General features: G+C 38.7%; 1 protein-coding gene across 1 annotated transcript; it reads left to right on the top strand.

Annotated features, from left to right (window-relative positions):
* The first annotated feature begins 349 nt into the window (after positions 1–349).
* On the top strand, positions 350–3,519 carry LOC132491684 (E3 ubiquitin-protein ligase RLIM-like). The gene is made up of 2 exons (XM_060100518.1): positions 350–593; positions 1,925–3,519. Exons 1-2 carry the CDS (start codon positions 350–352, stop codon positions 3,517–3,519), a joined length of 1,839 nt encoding a protein of 612 aa, XP_059956501.1.
* Positions 3,520–11,442: the final 7,923 nt, after the last annotated feature.

Here is an 11,442-nt window from a genome sequence, read left to right on the forward strand (position 1 = left end):
AGGTGAAGCACGGTGCTTGGTACACTATAAACCCTCAGTAACATTGGCTGGTTTTGAATGAAATGAAACCTAACCTGAATCCAGTCCCTACTCGGTAACAGCGGGGAAGATAATGGGTGCCTAGGCAACGTCTAGCAAGTTCTGGGCTAGAGGCGGCTCCCAACTGTTGCGTCACCAGGGGCCACAGAACTGAGTCGGGGAGAAGGGAGGAATCTGTGCGGAGGGTCATCCGACTGAGTCGGAATCGGACACTCCGGCAGGAAGTAGAAAGCGAAGAAAACGAAACGACCCTTGGTGAATTTCAACACCACGTCGTGAATTTCAGGTAATTTTCCACTTGTTTATTAAGATGGAAAACTCGGATTCCAACGATGAAGGAGATGGAGTTTCGGCCCAACACATAAGTCAAACGGACCGATTGGTTCGGGAAGAAGATTTCTCCAGGTTCGTAAATAATCTGAGTGAAGAAGATTACGAACTTATGAGAGACAACAATCTTCTAGGCATTCCAGGTGAAAGTACGGAAGAAGAGTTGCTGAGAAGACTTCAGCTAATTAAAGAAAACGCACCACAAGACTCAGATGAAAATACAGGTATATTTTGCTTTTGGAGGGAATAGGATGGGATGAATAAGGAACTTCATAATAGGAAATAGTAACTTCATAATTGTAAATAGTAAATTATACAGAAGTGACTTACATTAATTTGGTAAGTAACTTCTCATAAAAAGAACTGGCATTTACTTGATTTTTGGTGAGCATGTCAAGGTTTGTTTGTTTGTTTTCCTGATTCACATTTGGGTTGTTTTAATTGGGAAACAGTGCAAAGTAGCCTATTTGTATTTTTCTTGGTTTTCTACCTCAACTGAAAGTCCCTCCTACTTCCTGAATTATTTTTTCTACATAGACATGTAAAAAAAGCACACAGAAATATTCTCCACTGGGGACAATTGTGCTCTCTTCAACACCTGGGGACATTTGACAATGGCTAGAGATATTTTTGGTTGTCACAGGGGAGGCATGGGTGTTACTAGCATCTAGTGGGCAGAGGCCAGGGATGCTGCCAAAGATCCCACAATGCACAGGATAGCTCCCCAAAACAAAGAATTGTCCAGCACCAAAATGTCAATAGTGCTAAGGCTGAGAAACCCTGCTCGAACCTCAGGTCTGGTGCCTTGCCTCCCAGTGTGAAGTAGAGGATTTTGCTGTCTAATGAAGAGGATACTATAATACTTTGGCTCTTGAATATGGTCTTATATGTACCATGCTAGGTTCAGTCTATTCATTTGATCTGACCTTCAATTTAATGTCAATTAAAAATCTTGGTAACATTAAGAAGTATTCAAAATGCAAACACTTTTAAACCTATAAAACTTGTTTATGTTTGGGCAATAACCTTATATTTTAAAACAGCTTATCTATTATCAAAAGCACATAAGTGAAGAGCCTACAAGTAGTCATGTTGGAGACTCATGAAAATTAGACAATAATGTAAATTGAACTAAACTACTAGCATTGTACCTTAACTGGTGTTTACCTTGTTTAATTGCATTAGTGTTTTGACAGCGGACTGAAAATAAAGTCTCTTGACATTCCTCGGACAGTGGTACACAGGGCTGTGTATATGATGAAATACTGAAACATAGACTTCCTCCGGATTCCCTTTTTAAAAAATTCTCTAAGTTTATCTAGGATTAGCTCACTCTTTTTGGATGGAATCGAAACTTTTCTACCTTTACTTATAAATCTACACAGTGCAGTTTATAAAATATTAACTCTAAAAATGTGAAATCAGTTTAAAACACCTGAGTATTTAAGTTCTCATTTTTTGTTTGTTTTTGAAAGAAAGTTTCAGAGTGCTATTTTATGATGGTTCTAATTTTGGTAGTTCTTTTATGTACCCTCCCCATTTTTTTTGTTAACAGACAGAGGAGACTCTTCAGATGACGTGTCTAGTGGTGACTCTCTAATAGACTGGCTTAACTGTTCTGGACAAACTGAAAATATGACAAGTGGACAAAGAGAAAACCAATCTTGGAGAGAAGAGAGCCTAATTAATCCTAAAAGTGATCAGTTCATATTCAGTTTAGAAATAAATGCTAACCTTCATAATGAGAGTCCAAATCCAGAGAATGAATATGTAGCATCTGCAAGACTTCCCAGAAGAGAAAATATGGAAGACAGCCAAAGGCAAGTGGAAAGTCCACAATCTGAATCAATATTTACAAGACCATCTATGTCTGAACAAGATACAACTGAAACATTAATGGAATTCCCACCTACCACAAGTCAAAGAAGAGCAAGAAGTAGGAGCCCAGAGTATCGGAGAACCAGAGCAAGAATTGAAAGTTGGTCGCCTCCACGTTCACTTAGGGAAATTGTACAAAGACTTAATCATAGTATACCCTCTCAGAATTTTGAGCAGCCTCTGCTAAGTGAGAATGCGAGATTTTCTAGAACTGAGCACCAAGAAATACTGAGACAGCAAATGACTGGATTTGAGTTGCAAAATAGCGGTCTTATTGAAACTTCTAGAACAAGGAATGCCGTTCATGGAGAAAATTCTCCAGATACAACCAGCAGTGGTGAATCTTGGGGAATGAGGGAAATATATCCAATCATACCCTTCAATCTTGAAGTAGGACAAGTTCATTCTGGAGCATATTCTCAGAGAGACAGCAGAGCTAGTAGAACTCAGTTAACATCTGAGACACCAAACAACACTGTCACTTCTGAAAGTGAACGAGGACTGAGGCATATGTATTCACATTCTGAGCAGGCAGATGTGAGAGCTTATGTCAATACCATTAGAAATCCCGTTTGCAGAATGTTAAATACTAGCTTAAATGATACAACATCTGTTCCAATTCAGAGCACGTTAAGGCAGACAATGACAGAATTTAGTAACTCAAATAACCTTATGGACAGTGACAGTAATTTAGAGCATAGTGTCTCACCTCCAAGTCAAAACATGGAATGGCTAGAGTCACCTAATGGTAGTAGTAGTGGTACATTTGGTTCTGATTCAAATGCTAGCTATGATACCCATTCAAGTTCCACACTGAGTTGTCATTCAAGCCCCAATTGTACGTCTAGTTCCAGTTCTAGTCCTATTTCTGGTTCCAGCTCAAGTGATGAAAATTCAGGAATTAGCTCACTGATGTTTGAAGGCATTGAAGAAACAAACTTATCATCAGAGACCAGCCAAGGGGGTATACAAATTAGCCTAATAATATCCGATGAAAGTGACTCTGGGTCCTCCCATAATCTGCAAACTACAGGACTCACCAAAGCGCAGATTGACAGCTTGGCTGTAAGATCTTTTGGTGAAAATGATGCACTAAACGCCTGTAGCATTTGCCTTACAGAGTACACAGAAAACAGCAAGCTTCGCATACTACCTTGCTCCCATGAATATCACATTCACTGCATTGATCGCTGGCTGTCTGAGAACTCTACGTGTCCGATTTGTCGTAGGCAAGTAGTGGATTCCAATGAGAGTGAAAATCTTGATCGATGAATTCTCAGCTATATAAAGTGTTATAGGGCTTCCCTGCTGGCGCAGGGCTTGAGAGTCGGCCTGCCGACGCAGGGGACTGACAATAAAAATTAATTTCACACCATAGCAGTTCACTGAATTTCAATAAAAACTTAGCATGTGCACTGGGTTGGGATGTTCCTGATTCCATGGGAGAAATGTCTTAATATGATAAAATGAATCTAGATAGATCCTAGTAGTATTATCTCGTCATGTAAACCCCAGACATCTCTTAGCCCTGTTCAATCCTGGTTGTGCATGCAAAGAAACAGAAACCCAACCAAATATCAATAATTAAGAAGCCATTTAAGACTACATTAGAGTCATTCACATAAAGAAGTCATGTTACATTCCTAGAATGCCATAAAAAGCTTTGAAACCCTTCTCTTCCTATCTCTCTCCACAGCAGTTTATCCCACCTCCCTAACACTACCTTAACGTTTCGCCTATTCCCCACTACCAATGTATCAGTCAGTTCTAGCTAAAAACTGATGGCACACTTTAAAAGAGTGATGGAATAGCATTTAATGAAGAGACTAAAGTGTGTAAAGAATGAAGGGAAACCAAGAGATGATGAAGTACCCTGAGGCTAGCAGCTGTGAGAAGCCAGTATTATAACCACTAGGTTTGAAGGGGCATAGAGAGATAGCAGTTCCTGCAACCCAGAATGTCTTCGAGTTATAGGAGAAGCCCACCCAACAAGAGATGTAACCTTAGAAAATGGCATCCACTGCCAACCTAAAGTTTGGAAGGGGGCAGATCATGGAAATAAATACCCTTGCCTTCTTTCCTCCTGACTTCTAATCACTTATCAGTAGTTCACATTAACCAAACCCAACCTGAAGACACAGAGAGACTGGTCCATGAAGCTGATAAAGATCAGCCTCCTGGAATCACGAAGCAGGGTTAAGAAGGATGGCGAGTAGATCCGGTAAGCAAATCAGAGACCATCTACCACAACCAGCATTCCCAACTCTCTTCAAACCCAGCCTGTGTATGCTTTCTTGCCTCTTCCGCTTCCGCTTGTTCTCTATTCCACTCTATGACTCAGCTCTTTAACAACCCTCTCTATTTTCCTTTCATTTACTCAGATCTTGTATTTTTAAAAGTGATAAGATGACAAAGCCTTAGAACTTAATTACCTTTCTCTTAAACATGTCACACTTTGATTTGCTGTGATTGTAAACAACTAAGGATAAAGGGCAGTTATAGGTATGTCTTTAATTTTTGCTTCTTCAATATATTCAAGCTTCAATTTCTTTCTATATATGTTTAGTTCATATAATTAATTTTTAAAACAGATTCTAATTTCTTTTAAAGGGTTTTATGGTTTATATATGACTCAATCATATGATTAAGAGTGAATTCATGTGAATGACCCAAAGTAGCCAATTGCTGCTTGGAGCCTCACAAGCTGCAATATGAAAGCCTTAAAGGTAAAACTTGGCTTCAAGAAACATGTCTACATAGTTCAATTCTAACTGTCCCCAGTAAAACCATCACCCAAAACCCCGAGTATTTGAAATCAAAATTTAGGTCATGCTTCCTTCCAACCTAAACATAGTGAAGATTTTTCTCCTAATTCAGCCTGAAGACTATTTTTGGGGGGTTGTATTGGCCAGTCCAGAAAATTTTGCTTAAATTTTTCAATCCTGGTATAGGTGAGAGTACATTGTATTATAACCTAAAGCAATAATCAGAAGTTTTGTGCAATGTGCAACCTATACAAATGTAGGCAGTGTTAAGTATACACCTTCTCTAAAAAGTTAAAGTCAGCAATATCACTGACCTTTCTTTTCTCTGTGAATTGCTGGCAGCCACAGTATTTGCACATAACTACAAAATATAAATGGGGAATGGTGGTGAAGTTTTTGAAAACATCTTTGAGGTAGTGTATTTTTCACACAGAAGATATCTGCATGGCCAGAAATGAAGGCTTGGCTCAAACCTCTGAAATTTACATTAACTTCTGAAAGTTGTTTGAATAGTCTGATTTTTAGGAAGTATTTTTGATATCAGATATACTTCATTTAAAGTGAGTAGAATAATTATAACAGTACTTGGCTTTCATGCTATCCTAACAGATTAAAACCTTCCAAAGGATGATAATTGCTTAATTAATGCTTCAGTACATTCACATGCACCTTCTGTGGTCGACAGAATTCTAAGATGATGCCCAATGATCTTTGTAGGAGCCCCTCCCCTTGAGTATGAGACCTGTGAATGTGATGGAATATCATTCCCATTATTAGATTATGTTATATAGCACAGTTGATTGGGAGCTTATCCAGAGTGAGCCTGACCTAATCAGGTGAGCACTTAAAAGGCACACAGAGGACTTCTAATCTAGATAAGATGGTTTATACTTCCCTCTCCCTGCTCCCCCTTTATACGCACAACTATATATCCTGGAAATAATATGAGACAACCAAAGGAGATCTCTGAAAGGTCTAGAGAAGGTGAATTGCCTAGGGACCCTCAGAATGGATGAACAGCCTCATGGCAGGGCACCTTATGACCCTCTACCAACAAAAAAATGTGATCCAGGCCCAGCATTTCCTAACTCCCAACTTAGTAACAGGAAGTGGCTCAAAGAGGCTCTTCCTCCATCACATCAAATGGGAATCCCCCAAATACCAGGCGAGCCTTGCAGAACCTGCAATGACGAACAATTGGAAGCCCTGATGACACTAAGTGACCAGGGAAAGTGCTTTCCTTCCCCACTGGGCCTGAGATCCCCCTTCACCACCCAGATACATCAGTGGCTAAGGGTCCCAGCAAAAGTGCTCCTACCACAAAAAGCTCCCACCTGGACAATGCTCTCCTCAGATGGGCCTGAGGCTCCTCTCCCCTCCCCAGAAACATCAGGCAACTTGCTGGTACCGGCAACGGAGATCCCTCCACAGAAAGCTCTCAACCTGGTAAGCACCCTCCACTCCTTACAGTCCAGGGAGACCCTGTCACAAGTGCCTGGCCCAGGAAGGACTCTTCATCACGTGTTCCAGAGATTCCCTTCCCTCACCAGAAGTACCAAGTGCCGTATCCTGGGGAAGCTACTTCAGACCCCATAAGCAGCATGAGAAGGGACCAGAGGTAACCCCACCTGCACAAGAGAAACAGACCATAAGAGTACCACAAAGGGTCAGAAAATTAGGTTATCATGGAACCACCATCCATAAAAGTACAGGAAATGTGTGCCAAACCTATAAAGAGTGAATGCCTGCTAAAAATTAAAAAAAACAAAACACTTTAAATAGGGACCAAAGTATCCTAACATAATAGCCAAAATGTCCAAAAGACAATAAAATATCACTACTTATACCAAGAACCACATCCATGACAGCTTGAATAAGATGTGACAGGTGATGCCAACAGAGATGAATTAGATGTTAGAATTATCTGACAAGGGTTTAAAAATGCTGATTTCAGACCTTTAAGACCTCGAACACAGAACCTAGTCACTCCATGCCAGTATCCCAACCTGTAGAACTGTGAGCTAATAAAGGGATGCTGTTTTAAGCCATTACATTTGTACTAATTTCTTATGCAGCAACAGACAACTAATACAACTTCTCATCTAGGATCCATCCTGTACCTAGAAAATGATTATAATGAGTCCTAGACAAGTAAATGGCTTAATGTCTTGGTTCTAGGCCCACTATAACATTCTATTCTACCATTTTTCCCAAAAATGGAATCCCTAATTCCTGCTACTGAAGCTGCTAGAAGACAGTATCCTTCCTGTTTGAACAACCACCAATATCGTATCGCTCTAACTTTACTTCACATCACCCTATCTCATTCTACCAGTGTATGCTGCTTATATCATAAACCCAATTTAACACTCTGACTTTGAAACTATATAGCCACTTATTTTTCTCTCAAAGCGATTGCTGAGTATTATATTGCTCTTCCAAATCATATTCCTCTCTGTCAGCCCTGACAAGTCAGAAATGGAGAAAATTTGTACCTGAATCTTCTGAGCTCAACCTGATACGTTTTTTACGTTACAGTATATCAGTTTAAATACACAGCATCACTGTGGTTGTGAGCATAAATATTTCCATCTTAAGAATTTTCTCTGTATTTTCTTGGTAGTTTTTAAAACATTTGTTTATTTTGGCCTAATTCCAAAAAAAAACCCTTGTCTGAATAACAAATTCTTTTTGAAAGTAGTTATAGCCTGTGGATAAGTTTTTGATAGCAATATAAAGTCTATCTTTTTTGGCTAACCATGAAAATAAGTTGTGCTCTCAATATTCCATGAAGAATTAAGTATAAAGATGCTTTTGTTAATGCAAACAAGCCTGAGCATCGAACAACATGAACATCAAAACACTGCATGTATTGGAAAGTTCACAAAGAAATGTGACGTTTCTGTTAAGTAATATTACTTGTTATCCATATACAATACTTTGAGATCTTCAGTATCTTCTTTACTACAATTAACCAAACATTTCATGTCTTTTCATTATTTGAGAGGTGAATGTATACTCCCTTCAATGAGAAGTTTCCTGGTATGAGAATTTCGAATGGAAATGTGAACTGCATTTCTTTTCTGTGACTTCATTTAAGATTTGAAAATTCTTTACCATCTTAACTCAGGCTTTTTCACTATGAAATAAGAGGCTCTCCTTTGTGTGATATTCAAAACTCTCCATTTTTAATCATCAAGCCAGCATCTTTAACATCACTGCAAAAATGTGGGGATTTGGAAAAGCATGTTGGGGAAAATCCTTTTTCTCTCATCCACCATTCGTAGAGGACAGACACTAATTATAAGCCAACTCTGGGCTCTGGGTTCTCCATTCTCACATCACTAGTCACAACACAGTTATCTACCACCCCTGGCCTTGTCATCTTCTATTCTGGAAGTGTATTTTTTTTTCTTTAGTATCACTTGTGACTATCTAAAACATTTTTTATTTATCTTGTGCTTGTTTTCTTCCCCATTCCTATCCCAAAATAGAAGTTCCAAAAGATCTTTCTTTTTTTTTTTAATTACTACTACATTTCTAAAAACTAGAACAGTTACTGGCATACACACACACACACCCACACACCCACACCCACACACACACACACACTGCTTCAGAATTTTTGGCCACTGTGAGCATCCCAGACTTATTTTTCACCCTTTATTCTCCAAAGAAAACCTATTTTAATACTGTTACCTACCATCCTGGATTTGATGTATTTCAACCTAGATCTCTCTCACTTACTTAACATATTTGTATAGGGTTTCTTGCCTATTAAATTATAATATCTGCCAACCCTTTTCTAAATCACTATTTCAGGCATTCAACGCTGACCAAGAATGTGCCATGCCTGATGCTGGGTGCTAGGGTTATAGTTACACAGTACAGCACTTATCATGAAGAAATGTATTACATTTTAAAGAAGGCAGATGAATAAACATACAGTAACACTCTATGTCAGGGATGCCCTGACACAGATTCAGATATAGGATAAAATGGAATGATCTAGGAGGAGAAATCTCCACTAATAATTCAAACCTCCTTAAAGTTGGGTTATATCTGAGTTGTATCTTACAGGACTAGTAGCAATTAGCCAATGAAATGAAGTCATTAATTTTATTCTAAGCAAAATAAACACTGCATGCAACAGTAAAGATGCATTGAAAATTTAGGGCTCAGTAAACAGTAAGTATGAATCATCATGCTCTGGGGTAGAAGAGGAAGAGATGTAAGTACATTAGCAAGAAGTGAAGAGATGAGGCCAAAGAGGCAACAAGTGGTATTGTGTATCAGGCTGAAGAGTTGAACTAGATCTTCTAAGCAATGCACAGTCAACACGATTTTTCTAATAGGAATAAAATTTTTCAATTTTTAGAATGGTCATACTAGCAGGGATATGAACAGATTGTCAAAATTTAGATTGTCCCACTTACGGAGTTATGGCTTTAACTGGAAGAAAAAAGTATAAAGTCCTGATATAATGGTGAGACAGTTGAGATATGGATGCATATAGATTCAAGTAGTATTAAAGAAGCACAATAAAATTTGGTGGCTGCTTGGATAATTTAAAGATGACCTTAAGTTTCTGGTTTAGGTGACTGAGTAGATGGTGAGAAGTTCCACTGATATAAGAAATGCAATATAACTTGTTTGTCATAGAAGAGGAATAGATGACAATTCAGCTGGAATCTCTGAGATTTGAGATGTCAGAGTGATATTTTAGTGGCAATGTTCATCTCGCTATCACGGAATATCAAGTATGCTTCTAAAATTAGGATAAAGATGCCAGACTGAAGTCAAAGAAGTATGAGTATTGCCTGTGAAAGTATGTTCCATGGTAGTAGTGGAGGGAGATGGATGGAATCCTTTGGAACAGGAGCAATTATAAAGTAGACAGACATAAAGAAGATAGCAAAGATAATCAAGACAGAAAAATGAGAAGTGTAAAGATAATCATAAACACAGAGCTCATGGTCTTCATTCGTAAATATGAAGAGAAAACAAAATATCTCTAGATGTTAAGAAGAATGTAAACTACTAGGAAAGCAAGGGTTTTGTAATTTTCACTACAATAGTCATAGCACCCAAAACACTGCCTTGCCCAAAGTAGATGTTCCATAAATATTTGTTGAGATATTTGAGATAGGCATGACGTAAGAGAGAATAAGATAAATATTAAAAATAGAAAAAATAAATCCTGGGAGAAATAGGAATAATTCATGGACTAGGACAGAACCTGAAAGGCTTAGTTTTACCATGCACAGATGGAGACCTGCCACTATTCTAAAAACCTACAAATGTTGAAAGAATAAGTCTTTGGCAGGAACTGTAACAAACATACTGGCCATTATAGATCACTTGGAAACAGTCTTTTTTTTTTTTTTTTTTTTTTTTTTTTTTCCCTTTTTGCGTTATGTGGGCCTCTCACTGTTGTGGCCTCTCCCGTTGCGGAGCACAGGCTCCGGATGCGCAGGCGGAGCGGCCATGGCTCACGGGCCCAGCCGCTCCGCGGCATATGGGATCCTCCCAGACCGGGGCACGAACCCGTATCCCCTGCATCGGCAGGCGGACTCTCAACCACTGCGCCACCAGGGAGGCCCGGAAACAGTCTTTACATATCTTTTTTAAAGGCTCCTTTTTAAAAGAAAGAATTGGTAAGAGGGTGTTTAAATGCTTTTCTGTCAGGCTTTTTGCTTGGGAGAAAAAGGTGTAGGTGAAGTAACTCTGCCCCACATAGACTTTCAGTCTACTTCTCCCTCTTGCCATCCTGATTTACTCAGGAGTTCTACTGGGCACATATATACCTCAGAAGCTGAGGCCCTCTCCTTGCATATTATAGTAGAGGGCTTCCCTTTCTTTCAGATTTCACATTATGATAGTTTCTTGAGAGGCAAAGGTAATGGCTACGTATGCTTATATTCACAAACATCTTGAACCAGAGCCTCTTTTCTTTTGTATTTTGAAATCCAATATAAAGGAATTTTAAAATTCAGCAACAGGGAAAGAGTTTCAGAGTATTTGAACTTGAAAGAGTATATACCCATAACTTCATTTTTGCAAGAAAATTAGCTTCTTGAAATCTTATGCAATTGCTGCCATGGTCATTGTATTAACTATAAATTGTAATTTTAGAGAACACTTACAAATTAGTTTAAAGGCTAAAAAGGAATTTACTGACTCACAATACACCAAAGTTTGAAAGTGCTGATACTTTCAGACACAGGTAAGTGTGGGGGCCCAAAGGATATAAATAGAAAATGTTTCTCTGACTTGGATATTCTTCCTTCTGCAGTTTGTTTTGTTTTGTTTTGTTTTGTATTATTTTGGGGAAAGCTTTCTCCAAGGGGTGGCAAGAAAAATGAACAAAAGCAACTCTATTTTTATATATTACCAATTTACTGAACCCAGGCAACGAGAAAGCCTTTAT

This window comes from Mesoplodon densirostris, chromosome 6 (assembly GCF_025265405.1).
Source record: "Mesoplodon densirostris isolate mMesDen1 chromosome 6, mMesDen1 primary haplotype, whole genome shotgun sequence".
In the NCBI taxonomy this organism is placed as follows: domain Eukaryota; kingdom Metazoa; phylum Chordata; class Mammalia; order Artiodactyla; family Ziphiidae; genus Mesoplodon; species Mesoplodon densirostris.

Bases quoted from the DNA above. Each gene is read 5' to 3' on its own strand.
- LOC132491684 (XM_060100518.1), top strand. From the start codon at position 350: ATGGAAAACTCGGATTCCAACGATGAAGGAGATGGAGTTTCGGCCCAA. The intron at 594-1,924 runs GTATATTTTGCT...TTTTGTTAACAG, and splicing joins AGACTCAGATGAAAATACAG to ACAGAGGAGACTCTTCAGAT.